Source organism: Gymnodraco acuticeps, unplaced genomic scaffold, assembly GCF_902827175.1.
Source record: "Gymnodraco acuticeps unplaced genomic scaffold, fGymAcu1.1, whole genome shotgun sequence".
Classification (NCBI taxonomy): domain Eukaryota; kingdom Metazoa; phylum Chordata; class Actinopteri; order Perciformes; family Bathydraconidae; genus Gymnodraco; species Gymnodraco acuticeps.
Window position 1 is genome coordinate 511837 of NW_022989953.1, and position 27940 is coordinate 539776.

The 27940-nt window shown below is 42.7% G+C and overlaps 3 protein-coding genes across 7 annotated transcripts; 1 reads left to right on the forward strand and 2 right to left on the reverse strand.

Moving 5' to 3' along the window:
- Nucleotides 1-189: 189 nt before the first annotated feature.
- Nucleotides 190-15638, reverse strand: rspry1 (ring finger and SPRY domain containing 1). The gene is made up of 15 exons (XM_034210662.1): nucleotides 15216-15638; nucleotides 14088-14705; nucleotides 12715-12767; nucleotides 11289-11401; nucleotides 6794-6920; nucleotides 6340-6398; nucleotides 5980-6046; nucleotides 5110-5241; nucleotides 4636-4751; nucleotides 4352-4495; nucleotides 4147-4258; nucleotides 3784-3886; nucleotides 3437-3589; nucleotides 2622-2726; nucleotides 190-2494 (listed from the first exon to the last, which is right to left on the reverse strand). Exons 2-15 carry the CDS (start codon nucleotides 14483-14485, stop codon nucleotides 2398-2400), a joined length of 1779 nt encoding a protein of 592 aa, XP_034066553.1. The 5' UTR covers nucleotides 14486-14705; nucleotides 15216-15638; the 3' UTR covers nucleotides 190-2397.
- Nucleotides 15639-16153: 515 nt separating this feature from the next.
- sc5d (sterol-C5-desaturase) lies at nucleotides 16154-27467 on the reverse strand. 5 transcript variants are annotated; one of them, XM_034210666.1, is made up of 7 exons: nucleotides 27334-27467; nucleotides 24314-24531; nucleotides 20458-20590; nucleotides 20203-20303; nucleotides 19491-19619; nucleotides 17274-19255; nucleotides 16154-16919 (listed from the first exon to the last, which is right to left on the reverse strand). In XM_034210666.1, the coding sequence occupies exons 2-6, from the start codon at nucleotides 24521-24523 to the stop codon at nucleotides 18986-18988; spliced, it is 843 nt and encodes a 280-aa protein (XP_034066557.1). In that variant the 5' UTR covers nucleotides 24524-24531; nucleotides 27334-27467; the 3' UTR covers nucleotides 16154-16919; nucleotides 17274-18985. The 5 variants fall into 5 exon arrangements, with proteins under 5 accessions (XP_034066557.1, XP_034066555.1, XP_034066554.1 ...); XM_034210664.1 differs by lacking the exon at nucleotides 27334-27467 and adding an exon at nucleotides 25587-25887; XM_034210663.1 differs by lacking the exon at nucleotides 27334-27467 and adding an exon at nucleotides 24888-25004.
- Nucleotides 17724-18522, forward strand: anapc13 (anaphase promoting complex subunit 13). The gene is made up of 2 exons (XM_034210671.1): nucleotides 17724-18008; nucleotides 18190-18522. The coding sequence occupies exons 1-2, from the start codon at nucleotides 17910-17912 to the stop codon at nucleotides 18313-18315; spliced, it is 225 nt and encodes a 74-aa protein (XP_034066562.1). The 5' UTR covers nucleotides 17724-17909; the 3' UTR covers nucleotides 18316-18522.
- Nucleotides 27468-27940: the final 473 nt, after the last annotated feature.

Sequence of the window (27940 nt, forward strand, 5' to 3'; positions counted from 1 at the left end):
CCAATTGTTATTTAAGGAATTAATTTCTGTGTAAATTAGTGTCTATTATGAAGTTTACAATATGTGTACTAGCATATGTTATTAGCAAGTGTTTCTGTAAAACAACTGGAACGCCATTGTTAAAGATGCAGATTATTGTCACTCCTATTTTAAGACACAAGATAATTTGAGATAAGTAAACACCACTTGTTGGTCATAACCTCACATGAACATACATTTATTTTTACAAATATCACAATCCAGGAAACAACAATTCGTCAGTCACACCTAGGGAACTCTTGAGCAAAATTCCTTTATCGATGTTTTAAATACAACCCACAACTTATTCTATACAATCCTGAACTTCATCTCCAACCATAGAGACCAACATATCATTTCTCTCACCTGCATGTACAGTATAAGGTGCTCCAGGAAATACAAGAGAGCAAACCAGTCTTTCTCCTACTGAGAGATGCATGTTACCCTTCAGAAATCCTTACAGTATAGTCTGAATGATTTCACAGATCCTTTTCATGCTATTTGGTGGAGTAGTAAATCTGTCAACAACAGTTTGTCCAAGATAAATTCGAAATTATTCATGGTGGTCATTTGAAATGACATTGATTTTTGTAATTGTACAAATAGTTCTTCTTGAATAACTACCTCTCCTATTTCATCACCCGTTTCCAAAATGTCATTCAGTCAACCCAGAGATGCTTCAAGTAAGAGATGGACAGAAAACATGAGGTTTATGAAGACTGGGAGGAAGATGGAGAAATGGCTAAATGTGCTTATATAATAAGCTTATAAGTTATATAAAGCACATAGAGGGCAACCACATTTTACTCAGTCTTAAAGATATATTGGTCAACACGCTGCCAATCAGACAAAAATAAATAGAAATTCTGTACTGAAGCCCTCACTCTTTAGGTCATTTCACTGTGTAGTGGGTATTTCACTGCATTTTAAGATGGCCCTGGGATATTTAGTAAACTGATATTGATGAAAAACGATTCACTTCAACATTTCACATTTGTTTTAAACAATTTACTGATCGGCTAATAAAACACTGTCAAGTCTCTACATCAGCGTTCACCATCAATATAATACAAAATTAAATCACATCTTGAAGGTTGAAAAAAGTCATCTTAATACAGATGCACGTGTTTGTTATGACAAACAAAAATTAAGACATATTTACTTATGATGCCCCTCAACTGAGCCTGACTCATGGTGAAGCTAAATTACGAATTGTTGCCAAATTGTTAGCACCAATCAAGCAATCCAAGATAAATTCAGAAGTTGTCGGTGGCAATTTGTATACTTCCCCCTTACTGGCTCTTAAAACATAAAGACTTTTAAGTGGGGGATACAACTTGTGGATACATTTACAGATGAACTTTCTGTCAAGTCTTGTTGTATTCCTTTGTTGTGGTTGTTACAGAGAGGACAGAGACAGAGGAAATATCAACATCTGAGCAAAGACAATAAAGCACAAAAAGCAGCAGGGTCGGTCGTGCTTGACAATTACTTCCAATACAGATTCAAGTTGTGAACTGGCTGTAAAACATACATTTTGTCAAAAATGCTTTCGGTTGCATGACAGCTGATTTAATTTTACATTGTAAACCAAACCAGAAAACTCTTTGTGGAACTTTAAAGCTTTATGAAACCAAGATAAAAATCTGATATTTTACCCGATAATGTCTTTTTTCAAACTCTACCAGTGGGCGATCAATTAGTACAGACAGTGAAGCTGACCAAAGGATAGGAGTTGGTATAACCTTGAGAAACGACAATGGAAATGCTACGTAGAGAACACCAGAATTCATATATCTATACCCAGAAACATATAGATGGGACTATCTCAAATGTATCTGTACCTTGGGTTTAATAGTGTACTAAAGGCTGTGTTCCTCTGCAACCGGCCCTTTCAGATCTGCAGATGTGTGCATGACGACAATGGGATTAAATAGTAGTAGCCTCTGAGCTGAAAGCGCAGTGAGATCCTCATATCATAGAATCAACGTCTAACAACTCTACGCAGGGGTTTGCAGACCAGAGCTTGGTTCTGTCCGTATTCTCGTTAAATTATTTCTGCTTGTGACTCTTGCTCTCTTTGTCTGACTGTTGGTAGAAAGTTGATGCTTCCTTCCCCAGCTTCTGCAGTGAGTTATACAAAAGAGGTGAAGTAGGTAAATGGGAGGAATCCAGCTGGTTTAATTCCCCCTCCTCTCATCTCCTTTTTTCCTTCTCTCCTCCCCTCCATCGTCGCCTCCTCTGACCAGAAGACACAGTTGTGGCATCATGACAACATGGTGGCGCCGTCCTTCCAGCCTTGCTGGGTGAGAGGGGATTAAAGGAGGAGGCTGTAGGGCATGTGTGTCTCTCCATGGAGGAGAAGGGGCAGGAGGTTTGTCAGGAGACATGTGCAATGAGTCTGACGCGGGTCTGGATGTCCTGGCGGCACAGGGGGCACGTCTCTAACTGTAAGGCACACTCCATACACATACCACTGGAGGAAAACAGAACAAATAAGGATGTTATTAACTCAGATGTTCTATTTTCTGTGACAGATTTACGATTCAAATACAAATAATATATTGATTTAAACTGTTTTACTTGCTGACATGCACACATACCCATGTCCACAGGGCCGCAGCTCCGTGTCGGCCATGACGTCGCAGCACAGCGTACAGCAGTTGTCTCGGATGCTAACCTGCTTTAGTAAGGCGAGACGCCGGTGTCTGTGAAACACATAAACAAACAAGCATATGCACACGAGCTGATTAATATTCCCATTTACAGATATGTATTTAATACTGTCTTCTTCTCTTTTACTTGACCCTCGATTCTATCACAGCTGACCTCCACAATTGTTACAAATTACTAGAGGTCCTTGGTGGTACTAGTCCTGTGGGAAAAAGGCTTTTGTCTAGATAAAAATGTTCCGTTTTGATTAACACTGTCTTAATTCAGCTCTGGTAATGTTTTAGGTTGTGTTGCAGCATGGGATCGCTTTAGTGTGGATTCAACCAAATCCGATGATTAAAGCCTCACAAATATGTTATTTATTACAGGCTAATAGAGACTTCAAATTACATATTGTCAAAATCAGGTATAATAAGTAAATGGTGCATTTCATTTTGGCGTATCAAAGGTGTCTGCTAAAAGAAAGGTATGGTGCCTTGTTGTCAAACTAATAACTAGTCTTCAGAGCTGCTTTAGTTTTGCCAACAAATGAATGAATCTTCTCTATGAACACTGGAGCGCCCCAAAAGATGAGTCATGTTTGTATCATGGCACAACTACGTGTTGGACGCTGTGTGCAAACAAATGATTCACTAGTCAGAGGACCGTTTGGTACAGCAACAGATTGCATTTCCAAATTCTCAGAGTGTAGTCTATTTTTAGAGACTGCTCTCAAAATCCCTCTAAGGACAGCTTCATTTTGTACCTGGGCAGGATGATCTTTTCACTGGGCAGCAGAGAAGCAAAGTCATTGAAGGTGCTGAACTTGACCGAAGGTGGGTGACGGAAAGGCTTGGCCCCAAAGTTAAACTCGCACTGCTGGTACGACATAAAGCTGGCTGCCGCAAAGAAACCGGACCTAACAGAGACAGAGGGGAAGGAAAGATACAGGTTCATTTAAAAAAAAAAAAGGACAGTAACAAGAAGTTGGAAATACACAGGACAGAATGAAGGGTATAGGAAGGACATAAAGGGAGAGGAAAGAAGTCACCAGAACACAAAGCAGGGGGAAAGAGATAAAGGAGTTGATGGTATGTTTGTGTGTAGACTTACGTGGCGGAGGAGAAGACCTGTTTCTCTGGTGGCAGCTGATGTCCGTTCAGATAGAAAATCATCTGCTTCTTACTGAGGTCCAACAGGAAGCCGATAGCATCTCCTAAACAGGCCACACACACACAGAAGAATAACGTTTTGGCACACCGTTATAACTATTATCTGATACTCCGTGTGGGAGGTCAATCAGAGCCTAAATGCTGCCGTGTGGGTGCTATACATCACAAACCCAATGAAAAGTGAAGCCATTTTTAAACAAATGAATAAGACGTGATGTCCTCTCTCTGCAACTGTTAAGACTGACAGCAAACTTTGTTTGCGATACAATAAAAGCAAAAAAGGAGTCCTGTGTGTAATGCTGACCTTCCTTCCAGCAGGGGTGAGAGTGAGGTTTACTGCGAGCGTTGTACCAGATGAGCTGCCTGCAGCCATCGTACGCACATGAGTATTCATCGTCTCCTATCCCGTAGCCCTCCTGTAACACACACACACATCAGAGCGCTAAGTTGTGTGGCTGCAAGGAAACAGACAGTGAAAAAGCTGAACGGCAAAGGTTGAAGATGAGTACATGGTTGAGGAACTTGCTGTCCTTGGTGGCCCATCCGATTTGCATCACACCCGACGTGATGACCGTCACCTCGTAGTACCAAATGCCTGAATCCACGCAGAACGTGCAACGCACGCTCTCAAAGGACGAGGCGTCACATCGTGCCTGAGGATAGGAGAGAAAAAAGAACCATAAGACATTCTCATATACACTTGTGAAGAAAAACATTTGTATGAGGGTTATGTTGTCTTCTGTTCTGTTACTTATCATATTTGAATACATGAAGACAGCACACACAGACTAACCTCTAGTCCAGTTGGGCAGATCTTGAGGTACTCGCTCACATCGTTGCTGTTGAGCATGGCGTTGATATTAGTGAGGTTGACCTTCTCGTATGTGAACTGACGAACATCTTTAAGGACTGGACAGAGGAAACATAATCACAATACTTTATTTAGTGACACACACACACACACGCACGCACACACACACATAGAAATACCTAATTGTGTAGCATGGGATTCTACATCAGTGTTGATTTTGTTAACAAAAACACAAAATATGTTCCATGTAAAAGGTTTAAATTGACTAAAACTACAGCTAATACCAATATGTAAGGGGTTCCTTTAACCAAGATGACAAAAATGCCCAGACTTTTGTCAACTAAAGCAGGATTAGGTTGACTTAATATTTAAAAAAAGATGAGACTAAGACAAAAAATATCCAAATAAACACTATCCTACAGAAACATCTAAAGTTGAAAGTGTGGGGCTACTCACACAGGTTGTCGAGGCTCCACTGTGAGCAGAACCCGACCTGCCTCTTCAGGTAGTCGGAATGCTCAGCCCACGACTCCAGGACAGCGAGTCGATTGCTGATACACGACTCAGACACTGTCAGTTTGTTCTCACCTGCAGGCGAGGAAATGCACCAGGCATGTGTGTTAAAACAGTCTAGAATTAGAATTAGAATTGGGAGGGATGAAACCCTCTTTAATGGTCACACATGCAGAGCACACAGTGACATTTGTTCTCTGCTTTGAACCCATCCTAGTACCAGGAGTCTGGTACTAGGAGCAGTGAGCAGCTAGTGTACAGCGCCCAGGGAGCAATGGGAGTGGGGGGGAAGGGGGATGTCCAGTGCCTTGCTCAAGGGCACCACGGCAGGGCAGGAGGTGAACTGGGACCTCTCCAAGTAGAAGTCCACACTCCGTATTTAGGTCTGGTCGGGGACTTGAACCGGCGACCCTACGGCTCACAGTCCAAGCCCCTACTGACTGAGCCACTGCCGGACAAATCAATGTCAGAGATACAAGTGACTTTACTGAAAAATGTCTCTAAAGGGCTATGGAAAATAGGAAATTAAGTGTTAGGACAAATTCCAGTCAAGTTCCCGTAAAACATTGCAGCAAAGTCATCTTAAACTGAGGGCGGCATGTTGCTTTCGAAATAAGCTGAAAAATCGGTTGGAGAAGAGCAAATCTCTCAGAATATATGCAAATAAACAAACAACCACAAGAGAAGTAGTAAATAAGCAGAAGTAGAGTCAATGGACATGCCCGTTGTCATGGCCGCCTATTTGATTAGTTATTTGAAATGGAAGTCACTAGTTGATAAGAACTCTTGTGAAAACACAGTGAGTGAACGTACTGGTCTGGGAGAACTTCTCCAGAGCGATGAGAGCAAACAGCATGACCGTCGGGTGGGCCTCGGAGCTCTGGAGGGACATTTACAGAAAACACAGAAAATAAATGATCATTAGTTTGTGTTCAGGGGGGCCTCAGCAAACTGGGGGGGGGGGGAAGACACATTTTCACAACAGCGTACATAAAGGATTTACCACTGTATGTAGTGTTGTCTTTGGGTTTTTAACAGACATCTTGTAAAAAGACTTCTGGGTGCCTTGGCATTGAAAAGTTTGGGAACCCCTGACATGACAACAACATCTGGTTTCATGTAAACGCACATTGAAATTGCCGGTGTGTGTTGGTGTGTGTGTTGTTTGCTCACCAGACTTTCTAGAAGGTACTCAAGGGTTCCAGGGCTCAACAATCCAATACTAGCCGGACCTTAAGAAAAAAAGTGAAGGAATTGTGTCAATAAGGTCAATATCACAACAAATGTATTCAAACCAGTATTCGCAAAGTTATCCTGACTTTGAGACTAGCTGCTTCTTGATCCGTAAAAAGTATTGACTGAATTAGCTAAAACCATGAGCTGTCTGACCATTTCATATTCCACCCTCTGGTTGAGTAACAAAACAATTTAAATGAGCCCCAAACCAAACCCAGCTCTTCAATATAGGAAAACAAATTCAGCTAAAGTTCGTTTAAAGTCCTAGCAAGTTGATTAGCACGCAGATTTTCGTTTCTGAGCTTGAATGTCTATTTGATCAAAGTGAGCAAGTAACAATTATTGTTGACTTATGGATTAAAAATATCACTTGTGTAAAAGTGGACCGTACCAGCCAGTTTCTCTGCCAGGCATCCGAGGACAGCGGTGGTGTTTCTGTGTTTGGCCGGGATCAGAGCGTCCTGTCGGGCCACAGCCGAACTCAGACTCAACATGTCAGACAGTTTCTGGAGAGCGTCCTGGAGAGGAGAGACGGAGCAGTTACTCTTAGGGAAGTCACATAGGCACATATTCTAACAAACACTTCTCTGGCCTAACCATGTCCTGATTGGCAAGATTAAATTGTTGCCATCGAATGGAAGATACAGGGTCCCACGGTTTAATAAAGTTAGACTGAAGCACTTGTTTGATGATCACCACTCAATCCTAATAGTCCTTGATGTTGCAGGTGGAGCTGCTCTCATGCAACTAAGATATCAGACTTGATCCAACAATAAAGAATTATCGTATCATAGCGGAGAAAAACAAGATGATTATCTGGATCAAAACCAGAGAAAGCACAACATAGGTCAAATATAATGTAATATACTGTACAAACAGGGACACGGTGTCAGCGATGCAGCAGAAACCAGGATTAGACAATGTGGAACAACTGCTGCGCTGCAGTGCCAGCACTTTTCAGACTTTCAGTGGTGTCCAGCTTGTGCTACTTAAACAATGCAGCTGCAGGCAAGGAGTTCTACAAGAACACGTTTTTTTTTTGAGCTGATGTGTTTTCTTTTTATTATAAAACATGCATAATGTGTTTTGTTAGGTGGAGAATATTTCTGGAAAGAGTACAGGGTTCACACTGTTCCGAATGTCATACAGTGTCCTTTGTCCTCAGGTTACTTTGGGCCGGGAGGCAGGGGGTCCAAAACAGATTTTAATTGTCCCCTTGTGGGAGAGAAGGGGTGGACAGCAGAGGCCGAATGAAACCGATACATGGGATGGAAGTTAAAAGCCAGTTTCTTGAGGTGTATACAAAAAATGTAAAAATCGTGGAGGAGTATTGTAGTTGCGTACCACTCGTCTACATACAGTGCATCCGGAAAGTATTCATACCCCATAACTTTTTTCACATTTTGTTATGTTACAGCCTAATTTCTAAATGGGTTAAATTAATTTTGTTCTCAATATTCCACACATAATACCCCATAATGACAAAGCGAAAACGTTTTTAAAGATTTTTTTGCAAACGTGTTAAAAATATTTTAATGAAATATATCATATATCATATAAGTATTCACACCCTTTGCTATGACACTGGAAATGTAGCTCAGGTGCATCCCGTTTCCACTGATCATCCTTGAAATGTTTCTATAACTTCACTGGAGTCCACCTGTGGTAAACTAAATCGATTGGACATGACTTGAAAAGGAGCACACCTGTCTATATGAGGTCTTACAGTTGACAGTGCATATCAGAGCACAAACCAAGCCATGAGGTCCAAGGAATTGTCTGTAGACCTCAGAGACAGGATTGTATCAAGGCACAGATCTGGGGAAGGGTACAGAAACATGTCTGCTGCATTGCAGGTCCCAACGAGCACAGTGCTCTCCATCATTTGCAAATGGAAGATGTTTGAAACCACCAGGGCTCTTCCTAAAGCTGACCGCCCAAACCAAACTGAGCAATGGGGGAGAAGGGCCTTATGGTAGAGTGGCCAGAAGGAAGCCACTCCTCAGCCAAAGGCACATGAAAGCCCCCATGGAGCACCTATACCACATTCACACCAACGCAACTCCGGTTCAAGCTCCGTGCTAGAGCTTTTCAGGTTCAGAACCGGTTCTTCGGTTTAGCTCCGGCTCTTTTCACACCGCCCAGAGTCCGACTGGTGCTGCGTCATTGCGTCATCGTTTGCGTCATGACGTAACCGTTTGCGTGCCTGCTTCATAAAGCCAAACCGCGCGGAAACCCCTCACAGCTCACTAGGGCTGCAACAAACGACTAATTCGATAATCGATTAATGAAACGATTAATCGACTATTCGGACTATTATGCCTTGCACAATTTCTCAAACGCTCTTATTTAGCCATCAACTTTTAGATGTAGCTTGAGGTTGTTTTAGGCATGTGGAAACTAACAATGAAGACAATAAACATGAATACTTCATTCAAAAATGCATATATTATTAAATTAACTACAAATATTTTGAACAAAATTAACATTGCTTTTTATTTAAAGTAAATAAATAATATTTCACATCAAAAGAAACAAGTGTTTTAACAAATCGTATTAAATAATGTGATGACAGAACTGTAAACAGAATAGCTGAAACTTTAACAAAATAAATAACTCAGTTACCTCTAATCATTAACCCATGTTTGTATAATGTAGTTAACTCCGTGTGTTGCTGCTAGCATACATAACACCTGACGTGGAAACGTTACTCGTGGATGGGGCTACAGAGCTACTAGAAAGACGGTCGAACCCGGTGCATTCCTCCGTCTGCATGTGGTGCACAGTTGCTAAATGTTTAGCCAAATTACTCGTGTTACCGCCCTTACATGTTAAACTCTTATTGCACTTTTGGTAACGAGCATTTTCCACATCGAGACGGGTAAAGTTTAACCACACCTCGGAGCGCGTTCTCTCCGCCATCTCCGCAGTGTGTTGCTGCATGTAGCAGCCGCGTGTGTGTAAACTGCCCCGCCCCCTCGCACACAGACGGGGAGAGAGATCTCTCGTCTGGATTGGAAAGATCGAAAATATATCATAGACGCATTTGTTTGTCTTTTTGAATATTAGAAACGAGTTGGCGACACTAAGACTGCGATATAATGCTTATGTAGCAATAATACATGACATATTTTTTTAAATGTCTCCAGTACCGATAAAAAGACAAATAACGTTGGAGTTTAACGGCGCGTAAAACACACGTGATGACGTCACTAACGAATCGACGACTGAATTATTTGGCAACTAATTTGGTAATCGATTTTAATCGATTAAGTCGATTAGTTGTTGCACCCCTACAGCTCACACCGACAACAACAATGGCCGATTGTGCTCCAGCTTCCTCGGTACCTCTTCGGAAGACCAGATTCCCAGTAAGTAGCTGGTCTCTTCAATGGACCACTGGCGCTTGTTACGTTTCTCCATCGTTGTGTTCAAACTGGATAAAATGTGGGCTTTCTGTTGTTGTTCAGGAGTTGATCCCGCCCCTGTCCCCGCCTCGACGTAAGCGTGACGTATGCGGTGCTTTTGCTCTGGCCGGACAATTTTTTGGTGCTCAAAATGAACCGGATTCCGGAGCTACGAGGCTGCTCCGCTGCGGTGTGAACAGGTAAACCCGGTGCTTTTCAAGCTCCAGCTCCGAACCGGCCCTGAAACACTGTTGGTGTGAATGAGGTACTAGAGTACTCTCAGACCATGAGAAACCAAATTGTCTGGTTTGATGAAACCAAAATGGATCTCTTTGGCCTGAATGACAAGAATCATGCCTGGAGGAAACTAGGCACCGCTCATCACCTGGCCAACACCATCCCTACAGTGGAGCATGGTGGTGGCAGCATCCTGCTATGGGGATGTTTTTCAGAAGCAGGAACTGGAAGACTAGTCAGGATCAAGGGAACGATGAATGCAGCAATATCCAGAGAGATCCCTAATGAAAACCTGCTCCAGAGCGCACTGGACCTCAGACTGGGGAGAAGGTTCGCCCTTCAACAGGACAACGACCCTAAGCACACAGCCAAGATAACAAAGGAGTGGCTTCGGGACAAGTCTGTGAATGTCCTTGAGTGCCTCAGCCAAAGCCCAGAATTTAACCGGATTGAACGTCTCTGGAGAGATCTGAAAATGGCTGTGCACTGACGCTCCCCATCCAACCTGATTGAGCTTGAGACGATCTGCAAAGAAGAATGGGAGAAACTGCCCAAAGATAGGTGTGCCAAGCTTGTAGCATCATACTCAAGAAGACTTGAGGCTGTAATTTCTGCCAAAGGTGCTTCAACAAAGTATTGAGTAAAGGGTGCGAATACTTATGCACATGTGATATTTGAGTGTTTTGTTTTTAATTAATTTACAACATTTTATATATTATATTTTAAAACTTTTTCCACTTGGTTCTATTGTGTGTAGAATGTTCAGAAAAAAATGAATTGAATCCATTTTGAAATAAGGCTGTAACATAACAACATGTGGAAAAGGTGAAGCAATCAGCAATGTAAGAAAAAAATCATGGGAAAGAGGAAGTGCCCCACATGCTTTAAATATTTAACTATTTATATTTTTCCAACCTCTCTTGTCGGCAGTTCAGTGGAAGTTTCACTTTAATTTTGCCACAAAGCTTTTGGTGTGAGCCAAATCATTCAAGGCTTCATGCGCTGAGGAGTTCACAGTTTTATGTTCAGGATCTGGTTAGCGCACACGGTTTATTTAGTCTACATTTTAAACGAGATGCGTAGAATACAATTATTTAGTTTGACCCTTTCAAGGACTGATTGAAATCTGAAGGTAATGTCTGTTTTGAAAATGTTTGCCTATGATAGATGGTGTAATTTGGCCTATTTTAAAGAAACCATGCCTTACAAAGTTCTTACCTCAAATGTCTATAAGACACTAACCTTGGTGGGCAGGGGGCATTCATCCAACAGAAGGGTTATCACTGCAGGGCCAAGTGGGTCGTCCAATGGGATCACTCGAATCAGAGACTGGACAACCTCCAGCCAACCATCATCTGTGGGATAGGAGACAAAGAGGTTGGTTTAAGACTTAACAGATTGGACGTTTCTCCTTGTTTGAAATAATAATAATACACACTTAGAGCACACACAGGCGTTTCCAACATTAGTCCCATTATCCAGTTTACTAAAAATAATTAGGAGGAAATCCCTTTGTGTGCAAGACAGACCGGAATATGAGAATGAGATGCACCATAATTACTGAAACATGAATATCCTGTCCATTAGATGACTCAGTAAGAGTCTCTCTCTACCACCATCCCTTCTGAAAGCCGCAGTGAACGGCCTGATGAATAATGTAACATCATGGCACATGTCAAACAGAAAGTGACTGGCTTTCTGCTTGGCTGCCTTTAGGGTTCAGTATCTGCAAGCTAATACCCGACATGGCTGTTGTCAAAGCACACAACACCACGCCTTGTGAGCATCAAACACCATATGTGCAAACTCAAGAATTCATAGGCTACTGAATACAAACAAACACACAGCGCATGAGAGCATCATGTGCCATGAGAAAAGCACAAACACAACAGACCAAAAACACACACAAACATCAACTAAAGTTTAAACCCAAACCAGAATAAGAATTAAACCTGTCATTCAAACCAACACAAACAGCAACCGAACCATTTTCCACTGTAAATATGACAACAGCAAATAAGATCTGTGGATGTTCTGAATTAGGCCTTATAACGAATATAGCCTTTTCATATTAACACATGTGGGATATGTCGATAATATTCTCAATATTATCTTTACCTCAGTTTGTGACATACTATCTGGTGATTTGAATGAAGCGTCAACGAGGCTAGGAGAAACCGTCACTGAAAAGAGTAGCGCGACTGTCTGCTGCTTACAAAGCTGTTATATCACTACCTCAGCAATTCTCAAAAACATCCCCAGGGGGATGGGACAGCATATTCTGAAGGGAACTGTTTAAATTCCTAGGACTGCTGATCAGTCATTCGAAGTGACACATCTCCGGAATAGTTTAACATCAGATATGGACAGGTACAGTGGATACTTTCATTTTAACCTGAGGAAACTATGTCGGAAGGATTGTGCATATCACTACCGAAGAAATGGTTTAGTCATGATGAGACAACATCAGCCACCTTGTCAATTCACTTTTTCTGACAAGACTGCGTTTCCTGTGGTACAACCTCTGATCCTTTCAAAACTAAAGAAGAGTGCTTTTTTATCACATCCTGTCACATTTTTTGCATATTGTTTACTATTTGTTTTTATTAACTGGACAAAGTGCTCTCTCTGCAGTGTGTGAATGTGAGTGCTTCATTTTCATCCTTACCCGTCTCTGCCATCTCGTGCAAAGTGATCATGGAGTAAGGGGGCTCTTGGTCACTGGAAAAAGAACAAGAGCATCATTTATTGACAACTGGTTACTCACTTACTTGAGCGCTATACATTATAAACTCTCATCAATTGAACACAATTTTCCCGAAGCCATAACATCGGCTTAACCCTCTCGAAATGAGACCCAAAATCATCGCCATTTTATATAGTTTCTAGAATTGTTCAGCTCGACTCTGCTCTATTTTGTGTGATTTATGACTTCATTTATGTGCATACACAGAAGTAGGGTTTCTCTGTAGAGAATTCAACCAGAGAGTACATAATGATGACACTCTGATCACTGCATGTGAGTAATAATAATGATGAACGCCTTTGTTTGTGTCTGTGATTGCAGCAATGGGTCAAGGCAAGCATGAATGATTTATCTCCATGGACGCTGTTTTTAGATGACGCCGCCATTACTGTTGCATTTCATGCCCCATTACAAGCTGAGGTCTGGTTTCATTTTGAAAGCCATAACTCAATACTGAAACTTCATTTTCCTTCAAGAAGCGGCCTGGTACGTTTAACTATAAACTCGAATTTATGAACAGTCATGTGACAAGAGTTTGGAAATTGGATCGTTGTCCTCAAAAAAGCATTCATGTAGGGAGGAACATGGGGCTGCAGAGCCTTGTGAAAAAGCCCCTCTGGACATAATTCAACATTATTTAAAGTGATAAAGAGACCCCATAACATAAGAGATGCTTTGTTGGCCAGATTCATGAAGAGGAAATTAATCAACACCAGAAAGGTTCATGTTGAACGGCATTTCTATTTTTAAAAAAAGCGAATAATAGCTCAGTGGAAAGGGAGGAAGAAAGTACTCCAGCAGCATTATCACAGTAAATGCAAATCTTGCTTAATCATTGCAGCAGGTTATCACTACACCAAGGAAGGAAACATTGTGAAAAGAACAATGACTCAAAGTCCTCTCTAAGGAGTTCTAACTATTTGAAGCCACAGGTAAAATTCAAAATACCTGCTGCTTGGAGCACTATTCAAGTCAAAGACAACCTGGCTACGGCTTGCATGTGTGGCGGCTTCTTTGCTCCAGGAAAGACTTTCTGGTGCCAATGTACTCCCAGAGCGTGTCCTTCCTTTGGGCTCTAAATATCCAATACCCAGTCTTCCAATCCCTAATCCACATCTAATTGCGACAACTTTAAAGTACTTACGTTTTCTAAACCAAAATGACGATAGTAGTATTTCACATGGCTGAATTCCCAACAGACATCATAGTCAAATGTATAGAAAAACTATTTGAAACTGTACAGACCACTGACTCTATTTCATCTTTATCAATATCATTACTCTCATGAGACTTACTTGTCTACTAGTGTCCTGATGACAGCCAGTGTGTCCAGCACCAGACCATCCACATTCTGCTTCTTCCGTCTTGGTTCATGGGGCCCTCGCCCTCGGCGTGGAGGCCTGACGGGGTCCCTGGGTCTGCTGCTCCTCACTTCTCCGGCATCAACACCCCCGCCGGTACCGTGGTCCACCCGCCTAGCCTGTCCTCGGGTTGCCCTTGACGAGCCATGGTGATGATCTTCCAGGTCACTATCCTCCCGGCACACACAGCTGTTACCCATGGTTCCAGTGCCGGAGACCACACTCGCAAGGGTCTCCCTGAATGGACAAAGGCAGTTGGAGGAGGAAAGGAAGAGCAGAACCCGTGCGAGGCTCCTGCAAGCATAAAAAGTGATCCAGGTGGCTACTATCATATCATTTGGAGAGCTTGATTTTGGGATATTCTTGTCCCAGAAGGCTGGGTGGGGTCAGCATGAGCGATCATACTGTTGCCAAGCAGAGATGTGTGATTGGTTCGTGATTAATAATGCCAGGTAAATGGACCAGTAAGGCTCAGGTGATGCAACAAAAAAAAGTTCTGAACATCATATACAGCCAAGGCTCAGGTCCAGTTCTGATCCAGGGCTGGGATGGCTGTGGAAATAGAAAAGAGAAAAAGTGAAATTCACCCCCCAACTTTAGTCTGTGAGAGCTGTTTATTCAACTGTTTAACAGCTGATAACCTTTTGTCTGCAGCAAAGCTTTAAACTAGCTCAGGTTACATACCCCACGAGATAAATGTCAAGCCTGAAAGAAATACAATAATATAAAAAATAAATTGAAACCAAATCAGCATTTGTCCATGTTGCTGTTTATTTCTTGCACAGTGGCCGACCGATGTCTAGTATTGAAATAGCTGTGCTGCTTTAGCACATAGCCTCAGTATATCAGTTATGAGATCGTCATGTACTAAATCACTGCGACGTTATAATATTATACACATATAGTTTAAGTTAGCTAACTCGCAAGCTAGCCACCCATCAAAGCAGGCATTAACATGTAGCATTAGATAGCAGTTCCACATAAAAACCAAGTCTCACCAACTCCCCTTATCAATTTGTAGTAACCTATACTGATGATTACATTTCCCAATCCAATACTTACGTTATGAGTTCTTGAAAAACAGCAGCATATACACACAGTCGAGCAAGGCCGGATAGTTTACAAAACAGACAGCTCACTAGTAGCTACGTTGTGTTGTAGCTAAGCAGCTAGCTGTTAGCCCGGTTAGATGGACACTCCTCTGATCCTACTGTCAAACTACACAAGCAAGCTAACCTGGTTAGCATTGAGCTACACGCGATACTCAAACGCCGGTGGAGTACAGGGGAACCCTAACATGACCCGTCTATAATCCTCAACACTCCTTTGCTGAACTCTAATATATCACACTCATTGGACGACCAGGTAACACGTCGTACACATGTTAACGTCGCTACACCGCTAGCTGTTTGCTAAGTTCCGTAGCATTGGCCATCATCAGCTGTAGCTGCGGAGGCGCGGCTGGCGGAGTAGGAGGAGGGTTTCTGTGGAACACAACGTCAACATACAGTAAAGACCCCTTTGTGTTAAATACACAAATCTGTCTTTCTTTCATGATCAAGGATGTATTTGAAACCTACTGAAATATCTTGTGTATGATATTTAAATTATAATATTGTTTGATGACAGAAAAAATATGGCGAGAATCAAGCATTAAATCAACAAGTTATTACAATATTTTTACTTGAGAAATAAAGCTGCATAGCCTACAGTAATTATATTAGACTACAGTAAAAACGTAAACCCTTGAAATGAGAGCTTTACTACAATGTTTGAATAATGTATGAAAGAAAATTCCAACAAAACCAGAAATTAGATGAAAGCGAATAAATGGCTACCAGACACTGCGAGGGCAAATGTTCCCAGTGTGCGTGAATGCAATCATCAGACACCACAAGGACTGAAGGAGAGGAAAGACAAAACTAATATCATGTCTTTTTAAGTAGCTTATAGAAAAAGAACAAGCTCCATTGCAAGATAAATATCATTTTTGTAAGGCATTGCTGTTACATACCAATGTTGGATTTTATTATTTGTGTATATATATAGTCAAACATTCAACGTATAAAGATATGCCAGGCAATGTAAGGATGGAAAGATTGCATTTGTACATTTGCATTATTTAAAAAAAACCTTGGAGAATCAGCTTGTTGGTCATTTGGGTAAATTAAAGCAAGATGTAGTGTTGTAAATATGTGACATGTACAGTCAGGGCTTAACTACTAAAGCTTTAATAGCATTGTTTAAGATGTAGGGGATTGTCAGACATAAATAAGTTCTCTACAGGATTTAACGAAAAGAGAAAGATAGCTGTGTGTTAATAAATTGCTTAGGCTTTCATTTTTCCATTTACATAGTGATTTATTCTAAACCAAAACTTCTCATGAATAAGAGAACACAGATGAATTGACAGTCAATCATGCATTTAGATGGTGTTCTGTAAATCGGGACAGTCCTACACCTTGCTTCGGTCAAGAGCAGTATTGAGAGAGTCGTCACGAAACAGCCCAGTCTTTCTAATTTCCTCAGTGAATTTTTGTGATTTAGGGTAGAAAGCACGGCGCGAGGTTCCAGAGGTTTGAGTGCGAAGACCATAGTCACTGGAAGTTGTCCTGTACAGTGGATTCTGGGTCTTGGACCACAGCGCTAGGTGTCTTCCTTTCATTTCTGAAGTCAACATGCAGGAGAAAACTGGGTTTCCAGGATTGGCACACGGCTCTGTATTTTCCACCTGCTTTTCTTGAGAAGCTGACATTATTGCAGTGCCTGTAATAAGAAATATACATCAGAATTCACAAACCACAGCCTTAGTACATGATGATGGGGAAAAAACAAGCTCATTCTGAATGAATGTCTAAAACTGGCAGGGCTCTGAAAAACTGAGGTGCTCTCTCATTTCGTTTGAAATAACCTACATTTGTATAGTTATAGAAGGATTTGTTGAGTCTTTAACATTGAACGAGTAGAAATAAATAAAGTAGTCCCATATACTTCAAAAGAAAAAACTTGGTCACACCGAACAACACTGTAGGGATCTCCATGGCAAGATGCTAAAATACCCTTAATTGACTAAGCTTATTGTTGCATGTAGTACAATTGTTATCAATTAAATAAAGTTACCTTCAATTGCAGTAAACCAGAGACAAGGAATGGGACGTCTTTTTCACAGGAACACAGCTCAAAGAAGAGTAATCTGGTTACCATGGGGACCGCAAAACAATACGTGGGATGGCCGTTTAAATTTCATTGGAAACAGGAGGCGTTTTACTTCTGTGGAGCCTTTTGTACACTCGCATAAAACCGTCATTAAACATCATTGTTGTTGTCGTGGATGTTGTTGTTGTTCGTAATTGTATTTTTAATGGATTGTGAGAAGAATATGTAGAATGTATCTATGTGTAACTGATACAGTAGTTTCCCATTTTCTCCAGTACATGAAGGCGTCATTAATCGACATCATCACCAGGCGCCGGATGTTTACGTATAATTACCGCACTACTTCTGATATGCATTGGTAAAGCGGTTAAAAGTAAATAAAAACCTTCTGAAAACTACAAACTGAAACCACATATTTTTCGAATACATTGTTTACCATGTATTTCTGACCATTTATGGTTGTTTGGATGTTAACTAGTAGCAGTGAACCAGGTATCTGCACATTCTGCAGCAGTGTGTTCAGTGTTGCAGTTAGCTTGAAGCTAACTAACTCTGTCAGGGGAGACATTCTGAGAGTTTGAACAGGGCCCTGCTAGGAAGATGGACAGTGAAATCCAACGAGATGGGAGAGTCCTGGATCTCACTGATGATGCCTGGAGGGAAGACAAGCTGCCGTATGAAGATGTCACCATCCCTCTGGTATTACAAACACATTCATGTTAGCAACAGCATTTTATATAGTCTGTTTACATTTTACAATTATTTTTTGCTTCCCCTCAAATATTCCGATTTCGTCTTGACACTATTACAATGTTGATTTAAGTATAGAGTGAATTGCTCCTTTTATTCATGGCATCCTGTCTCCCCTGTTCTCTGTCAGAGTGAATTGCCTGAGGCTGAGCAGGACAATGGAGGTTCCACAGAGTCTGTGAAAGAGCAAGAGATGAAGTGGACAGACCTCGCCCTGCAGAGCCTGCACGAAAACACACCGAGCACTGGCAACTGAAAGTGTAATGTGGAATCAGACTATTGGACATAAACATACATACATGCAGATGGACACTTCATCTTTTTGCATTTTTACTGAAGTATATACAACAAGTTCCAGCTAAGCAGGGATGAGGCAAAATGTATGTTTGCATTGTTATTGGGTTTCTAATCCATTCTTCATAAATAAATTGTAATAACATAAATGGAAAAGGGTCACAGACAATTGCCTTGCCTCTGTCATCTGTTGAGTTTTTTGTCATTTGCGGTTGAATCTGGAAAGTGAGGACAGTGGTGGACAAACACACAGACTGTGTTCGATTTGTAAAAAAAACGTCCATCAATCCTATTACAAAGAAACATTGCCCTGATTTTATGAAGTTGGGATTCTCAAATCAGAGATCGCTACAAGAGCTTGGTTAAAACCCTAACACATACAAATTAAGTATGCCTTTACTTTGCTGGTTTTTATTCACTGCAGTATAGTGTTATTTCCAGCCAACTGGCATGTCACCATTATCTTTTACAAAAACATATTTCCCCATAATTATGTTTTATTCATATTTTAACAACTTACTTACCAACTCACTTAGTTTGAGTTGTTTGCATCTGATGCAATTGTCTCTTTTCTAAGCATCACTTTAGGAGCTTCCCTGAGAGGTTAGAGTGAAAAAGTGATATCTGGATCTTCACTGTGTGTGTGCAGCCTCTGCCATGAGCTTGGGGATGTGGTCGTGTGGCCCCTTCCCCATCAGGGCTGAGGGGTGTCTGTAGGAGCCCCCGATACGATCCCAGAGCGTGAAGTACTGTCCGTAGTTGTAGTTGAAGAAGAGATGATGGTCTACGTGGTGAGCAGCGCCATTGATCAGACATATCAGGGGGCCGGGGATGCGGTAGTCTCCATCGTGTATGGAAATGGTCCAGATGTTGACAAAGACGAAAAGTGACAGATAGACCGCCTGTAATTCAAAAAATCCCAAATGTCACTTAAAACGTTTTACAGTTCACTCAAGTCTTGGGCAAAAATATAAATGCTACCCAATTAACAAAGTGTCTGCATATTTTTGACAGAGATTTCACAACGGTCAATAATGTACTTATTTGACTTTTTTTCGTATGCTACATTTCCAGCAAATGTCACGGACATTATTGTGAAATATGCAGTTTAACTTGTAGTCCTCATTAGATCAGCACCTTGTGGAGGGGGAAGATGAACGGGTAGATGTGATAGGGAAGGCTCTGCAGGAAGCCGTCCAGCGGGTGGAAGGCATGGCTGGCAAAAGGCGTAGGGATCTTAAATATGTGGTGCTGCTTATGTAAATGCTGAGGGGGGAGAAACACAGTCTGAATAACAGGAATGTTTCAGTCAGAAATAACACATATCAGGCTCCCAAGGTACATAAAGTGGTGAAGTTAGAAAGCATGGTGATTCCGGATGGCAACATTAAAGTAGTGAGGCGGAAACACATTTAAAACTAACATTAAAAAGGAAAGAGAATAAAATAAACATAAAACAAGCTAAGAATAACACAGGTATAAAATACATTATTACAAGTTACAGTGTGAGATATCAATAGTCCAATTAAAAGCAGTAGCAAAAAGAAAGGTCTTCAGCCTGGAGTTAAAAATAGTAAGAGTTGCAGCGGACCTGCAGGTTTATCAGGTCTGAAAACAGCAGCTCACTGAGGAGAACAGATGACGAGAGCTGTGAGACTCAACTTAAACATTGTTTTAAAAAAAAAAACAAGCTGAAATGCTCAAATGTTTTGTAGAGCTGTTAGATGTTAATTCTCAGTGGGTCCATCACAACAACTGACCTGTTTCATATACACTCATTTGATAAATGTTTATATAAATATATAGTTTAGAGTTGCTACGAACCAGCAATTAACATGCTAAGGCTCACCTTGTAAATGCTCTTATGGTGCAGGAAGCGGTGTATCCAGTAGATGCACATGTCAGTAAAGAACAATAAACCAGCAATGCTCAGGAACACCCCGGGCCAGCCTGAGAAAGAAACAAACCAATGGCTAATAAGTCTCATTAGGAATCATTGTGTATGACCTATTGCAACAAACAAGTAATATTCCATTGGTGACTGTAATTAGATAACCTTTAATTTCACCTAAGGTTCAAGCCTGGTTTTTAACGGTTGTCTTACCCAGAGAAGATTCGCTGATGTTGTCGAAAAGTTTGCTGTTTCCCTGGACCTCCCAGAAGAAAATGGCCACTGTTGGGAAGCTCATCCAGAAAATGGAGATGATTGATAGTTCAATCTCTTGTTTGACCTGGTTCTGTTGTTGGATCAGATAGACAAAGTTAAGGTGTGGGAGAAGTTTGCTTTGAATTGTCACCAGGTCTGCAATAATAAATCTTTCTTAACATCACACATTTTATTATATAAGGCTGTTAATTTAGAGTCATGGCTTCAACATTGAAATTTGTATTTTCCAAAAGATTTTGCCATTTGATCATGTTTGCCCAGATGCAATTGTCCTGGTAACCAATTTGGTCATTGCTGCTGTATTGTGTGCTTCATGAAATCCATGATGTTAACTATTGACAAATCTTGGACTGTGAAAAAAAAGTCCTCCTTAGATTAGTAAAAAGAAAGTAATTCAAATGTAGGGTTTCGTTTTCTTTTCAAAGTGAAGTGGCAAATAAATATATAAGAGGGCTTATTGTCACGATCTGTCTTTATGGTGTTTTGTCTTGTCTTGTTTCATGTTTTATGTTGAAGGGTCTTCACTTCCTGTCTTGCCTGTTTCTGTCTGCGTTGTGTCTTGTTTAAATCTGTCTGTGGTTCCCGGTCGTTAGTTTCCCTGGTGTGTCTAATTTACCCGATTGTGTTCACCTGGTGTCCCTGTGTTTTCTCCTCCCTCCTCACCTGTGTCTTGTTTCTGTGATTAGTCTTGTGTGTATTTAAGTTCTGGTTTTTCTGTCTGTCTTTGTCGGTTCGTCTTTTGTCATGACTTGTTCGTCGGTGAGTGTTCTGTTTTGTCGTTGTTATCACCTAGCCTTGAAATAAAGGAATTGTCACTTTATTCTGCATTTGGGTCCTACCTGCTTCACACACACCGTGACAGAACGAACCGACCACAAAATGGACCCAGCAGATGATCCATGGGAGGTTGAATTACAGCATTTAACCTTCTATCTGGCTTGCTGCTTCGATTGATGGAAGGGAGCGTCCAGTGTTCGGCAGAAGAGGGCCGCTCTGGTAGAGGCGCTCCGGTTGGCAGCAGAGAAACCATGTTTTGTTGAGTTTTTACCTGACTTGATTTTGGACTTCCTTCAAGCATGTGATTCCAGGCATGCTAGCTCCCTGTCTCCCAATTCCCAACCTGGCACCATACGCCTTGGTGGGTTCCGGCTGAAGTCAACCCGTGCTTCTGCCCCAGTTCCTGCTCCTGTCCAGGAGTCGTATTCCGGAACTCGTCAGGCTTATGGAGGTCCACGGAGTATTCAGGAGGCTGCTAAGAGGAGTCGTCGCAAGGCCAGGCTAGCAGCCCGAGCCCCAGCAGCCATGGTTCCGGCTCCAGTACAGGCCCCAACAGCCATGTTTCCGGCTCCAGTGCCGGACCCAGCAGCCATGGTTCCGTGCTCCAGTACCATCCCACATAGCCATGGTACTGTGCTCCAGTACCACCCCACACAGCCATGGATCCGTGTTCCGGTTCCTTGCCCAGCAGCCATGGTTCCGGCTCCAGTGCCGGCCCCAGCAGCCATGTTTCCGGCTCCAAAACCGGCCCACACAGCCATGATCCAGGCTTCAGCTCCGAACCTTACAGCCATGTTTCCGGCTCCAGAACTGGATCTTACAACCGCAGTCCCTGCACCAGAGCTGGCCCATACAGCCATGGTTCCGGCCCCAGTTCCAGCCATGATTCTGGCTCAAGTACTGGGCCCAGCAGCCATGTTTCCGGCCCCAGTTCCAGCCATGGTTCCGGCTCAAGTACCGGCTCCAGCAGTCATGGTCCCGACTCCAGCACCTCGTCTCCTGCTGGCTCCCCAGCCGACGCCAGCTCCCCGAGTCTTGTCGGCGTACCGGCCGACTCCAGCACCTCGTCTCCTGCTGGCTCCCCAGCCGACGCCAGCTCCCCGAGTCTTGTCGGCGTACCGGCCGACTCCAGCACCTCGTCTCCTGCTGGCTCCCCAGACGACGCCAGTTCCCCGTGTCCTGTCGGCGTACCGACCGATACAAGTTCCCTCTCGAGTCCCCTCTCGAGTCACGTCTCAATTCCCTACCCAATGTCCTGGTCGGTTGGAGGTTCCGCTGGGGGTCCTGCCAACTCCATGTCCTGTCCCGTTGGAGGACCCGTCGACTACTCCTCTGCCGGGGGTCCTACCAATCGTATGTCTGTCCCGTTGGAGGTCCCGCCGTCTACTCTCCTGCCGGGGGGTCCTGCCAGCTCCTTGTCCTGTCTCGTTGGAGGTCCCGCCGACTACTCTCCTGCCGGGGGTCCTGCCAACCCTTTGTCCTGTGCCGTTGGAGGCCCCGCCGACTACTCTCCTGCCGGGGGTCCTGCCAACCCTTTGTCCTGTTCCGTTGGAGGTCCCGCCGTCTACTCTCCTGCCGGGGGTCCTGCCAACCCTTTGTCCTGTGCCGTTGGAGGCCCCGCCGACTATTCTCCTGCCGGGGGTCCTGCCAACCCTTTGTCCTGTTCCGTTGGAGGCCCCGCCGACTACTCTCCTGCCGGGGGTCCTGCCAACCCTTTGTCCTGTGCCGTTGGAGGCCCCGCCGACTACTCTCCTGCCGGGCGTCCTGCCAACCCTTTGTCCTGTTCCGTTGGAGGTCCCGCCGTCTACTCTCCTGCCGGGGGTCCTGCCAACCCTTTGTCCTGTGCCGTTGGAGGCCCCGCCGACTATTCTCCTGCCGGGGGTCCTGCCAACCCTTTGTCCTGTTCCGTTGGAGGCCCCGCCATCCTCTGTCTCGCCGGGGGTCCTGCCAATCCCGTGTCCTGGTCCTCTTCCGTGGGGGATCCTGCCGAGGCCTGTCCCACCAGCTCCGGTTCCTGTCCGGCCGACACCGGGTCCTGCCCGGCCTCCGGCGCTGGCCCGTCAGCGCCTTCCTGCCCGGCCTCCGGAGCTCTCTGGTCTTCGCCCTCGAGGCCCGAGCCGTGGTCTTCGCCCTCGATCCCGGCCGTCTGTGAGCCGTGGTCTTCGCCCGCAATCTCGGCCCCCTGACGCTTCCTGCCGCTGCCCTCGTCCTCGAGCCCGGCCGTCTGTGAGCCGTGGTCTTCGCCCGCAATCTCGGCCCCCTGACTCTTCCTGCCGCTGCCTTCACCCTCATGCTCGGCCGCCCGAGTCCCCCTTTTTGAACTCTGCCTTGCCCCCGGGCCGTCCGCCCGAGATCCCTTCCTGGTCCTCTGCTGTGCCTCTGGGCGGTCAGCTCAGTGCCGTCCTCCTGACCCCCTCCACCCACCCTGGTGGCCTAGTGATACGTCCCTCCTCCGGACCCCCTCCACCCACCCTGCTTGAGGTTTTGGACTTTTGTGGTTTTTTTTGGGACGTCTGGGATCCGTCCCTTGAGGGGGGGGGTACTGTCACGATCTGTCTTTATGGTGTCTTGTCTTGTTTCATGTTTTATGTTGAAGGGTCTTCACTTCCTGTCTTGCCTGTTTCTGTCTGCGTTGTGTCTTGTTTAAATCTGTCTGTGGTTCCCGGTCGTTAGTTTCCCTGGTGTGTCTAATTTACCCGATTGTGTTCACCTGGTGTCCCTGTGTTTTCTCCTCCCTCCTCATCTGTGTCTTGTTTCTGTGATTAGTCTTGTGTGTATTTAAGTTCTGGTTTTTCTGTCTGTCTTTGTCGGTTCGTCTTTTGTCATGACTAGTTCGTCGGTGAGTGTTCTGTTTTGTCGTTGTTATCACCTAGCCTTGAAATAAAGGAATTGTCACTTTATTCTGCATTTGGGTCCTACCTGCTTCACACACCGTGACACTTATTGTATGGCAGTTTGACGCATCGATTTGGTTTCCTAGGGAACATTTGTAAACCAGGTTAAACAAACAACCCACCTTGAGAAACAATGGATGCATCATGAGTTTATGGTCAAACACGTAGTAGAAGTTGAGAGCACCACAGCCCAGGAAGAGCAGCACCGCTCCCAGGTTGGTCACCAGCCACAGGCTGACTATCTGACGCAGGGCCCCCTCCTCCGACCATGAGGCCGGGTAAACATGCGGAGTGAAGATGGAGCTGTCAGCAATGTTCAGCACATGATCCATTGCACAATCTGCAAAGAGAGCGACATGTAAACCATGATTAAGCTGACTAAAGATGTGTGTGAAATAGTTACATGATACATTATGTCCCCTCATACTTATGAGGGAATGTAACTGGATACAAATATGTCAAAAACATAGTATTAATAAATGTTAGTCAGTTTCTTTGAGAAGACACACGTGAAAACCAGTTAAAACTCAAAAGCTTTGCCATTTTAACACACTGTGGATACGGTCCATGCTCTACATGGCAGAGCTTTACATTTATACATTATTTCCTAAATGCCTTCTAAGACTAACCTGCAGCAAACAGAGCCGCAGGTAAAAACACAGGGTTAGTTAGGACAGTGAAATAAAAGCATCATACCTGTATAAATAGTCATATACTGTATATATACTCATGCCATAACATCTTGAAACAATCTTTTAATACAACTGTTGGCTATTTTTTAGAATCATTTCCGTTAACTGGACTCCACCTCTTTGCACTGCTAGTTTCTGGGCTTATCAAAAGCTGCATGATGTGCTCTGTTTAACATGATTAATGACCCTCACACCCAATCAGACTATTCAACAGTAATTCACTCACACCTCTGTTCTGGAATCAGTCTACCATACAACCAAAGATAAGCTGTACATATCAATCTGCTTGCAAGTGAAGTGATGTCATTCTAGCAATATCTCAGCTTGACCTTTTTCACCTTTTTCAAGGGACTATATCTGATTGAATTAAGGCGAGACACTGAAGGCAAAGAAAGTATCCTAAAATACACATTGAGATGTTTATTTTAATACCTTTGTCTATTTGTGTCTGTAGATTTCCCCTAAATGCATCCAAATTAGCATTAGATCATGTCTCATTTCCATATTCAAACATAAGAATATATGAGAAACAATTAACTCGATACAAACTAATTCACTCATGTCTTAATAACTAATAACTCTAATTATTTCAGTTGTTAACTCTGTGTTTGCAAGAAATTCCCAAAAGCTGTTTGATGCTTTCAAAGAGTATCATGCCTGGCCTTTCAAAGAACCCATCGTATAATATTGCTGCTGAACTGACCTGCTTTAGGACGTCAAAAAGTGTGTGCAGCCTCCTATCAAACAGATTAGTCCTCTTTCCTTACACAGCATATGATTTGTGACCGAAGGCAAGTGAAGTTTGTTTAGTGGCATATGGACCACTGCCTGATTTAGATTTAACATGCAGAAAAACTATTTGTTTTCTCTCTAGAAGCTGGTCTTCTTTGCTTCATTTCATTGTGTCAGGAGGCTTGGGGGTGATCGAGAGAGACGCATGCGGTCTGTGGAATAAGATCCCAGCCTGCTCAGCAAATAGCAAGGAGCTCAGTGACAGCAGGACTTCTTCCAGTCAGATCTGTGCTTTTTTAAGTTTGAGTGACATCATCTTTCGAAAATGATAACTTTTTCATTATTTTCTTAATTCAATATTAGGAATTGTGATTACAAGAAACTGAATGTGCTTATAATAATAAAAATGAATTACATTTGTATTATGTCATAATAGATCAAATGAGACAAGTGAAATCATCTGATGACTTTATGGCATTACAGCAAATAAACCTTGCAATGCCTTGTTTTGGTCTGTTTTAATGCAAGGTAAAATAGCTTGTAAGGGTATTGAGCATGTCATTCATGGTAGCTATGGATCAAATTCCCTCTGAACTCTGCCCTTTACATACACACGTGCACGTTCATCATCCAACACGTATGCACACAGCACAAGTAAGAATTAAGAGTTTGATCAGGACCAAGACAAATATTTCCCTCCTAATGATTGTAGAACATTAGATCTGTCTTGTTGAGGATCCGTATGTCACAACTTCCAATCTTTAGAATACAAATGTGTACACTGTCAGAGCAAGAAAGAAAACAACATAGTTTACATTTTATGCAAACAAATTGTAGCATGCCTTGCTTGCACATGCTTTTGGCATCCTACACTTTTCCATTCAATCATTTCTAATTGATATATTATTAGTTTCATTCATAGCCTAGCTGTTGCATATATGTTTTTTTCTGCAGATCTTACAATGCAAGGTCAAATGTAGATTAACTTTTTTTGTATGGGTACCTGAAATACCGATGGTTCAAATACCAAGTTTCAAAACTGTTGGACAAGGAAAACTCTTATTGTCTAATAATGTGTATATGTTTCCCTCTAGAGTTCTCTGAAAGCAACAGCACCTCTCTGTGCAGTGTACACGCTCTACAATCAGTGACATAGGATTCATAGACTAAACATGAATGATACATGATCACTTTCTTGAAAGCCAGAACCTTTATATTATTGGACAAGGAATCAAGACTCAATGATGTTCAATCATCGTATACTTTACTCCAATACTTTTATTTTGCACCTTAAATTTACAGATTTTGATTAATTATTAAAAATATAATATAACACTTAAAGACTTTAGTTACACCTGGAGTAAATTCACAAGCTACCCTGCAGTATACAAAGTCATTCAAACTAGCTGCACCTTTACCAGCTTTGATAACACTTTAATGCATCAATAATTATAATCAAAATATATCATATAAATTATTCTGAAATTGACTTATTTGCATAATAGGCCTATGTACTTTTACTTTTGGTACTTTAAGTATATGTTGATGCTCATACTTTAGTACTTTTACTTGTAACATTTTGAATGCAGGACTTTTACTTGTAACATAGACAGTATTTCTACACTTTCGTAATTCTACTTTTACTCAATTATAAGATCTCAGTAGCTCTCCGACCTCTTGGTTTTAGTAAACAAATAATACTATAAAAATGTTTATACCTTTGCTGTGTATTTACTCCTGTGGACTGTGATGTATGTCTTGTAATTACTGTAGTTGGGGAAAAAAGTTGCACTCAGCTCTAAATCATTTATTTCGGTCACTTCCCATTAGTCAGCTCATTACCATGAACGGTCTATTCTCCTTACGCACTGACATGTTTAGCAATAACCTGTGTGGAAAAACACCAAGCCGGAAAGTGGCGAGCGCAAAAAAAAGGACAATGCTGCCTTCAGGACCCCACCACAAAATCCTACATCCTGGTAGAGTGAAGGTAAAAAGACAACCACCTGTTGAATGTATGCTAGCTAAACGTGACAAACAAACATATTCATACAGCCATAACTGGGCTACTGCTGAAACTTTGCTGTCTGGTTTGTAGGCTGTAGTCTCCGTATCAAGCCACAACTTGTATGTCATGTGTTATCGTGGATAATATTTATCCTACAGCACATCGTACGTAAAGGCAGCATATTACAATGGTTTATTTACTTTGGTTTGCTCACGAGGGCTTGTTGAAGCAGCCGGGTGCAGAGCAGCGGGAGGGGTCGCGTTTGGCAGTTTGTTTTTGCCGTGTGCAGACACGGACCCTAAAACACCGAGGAACAT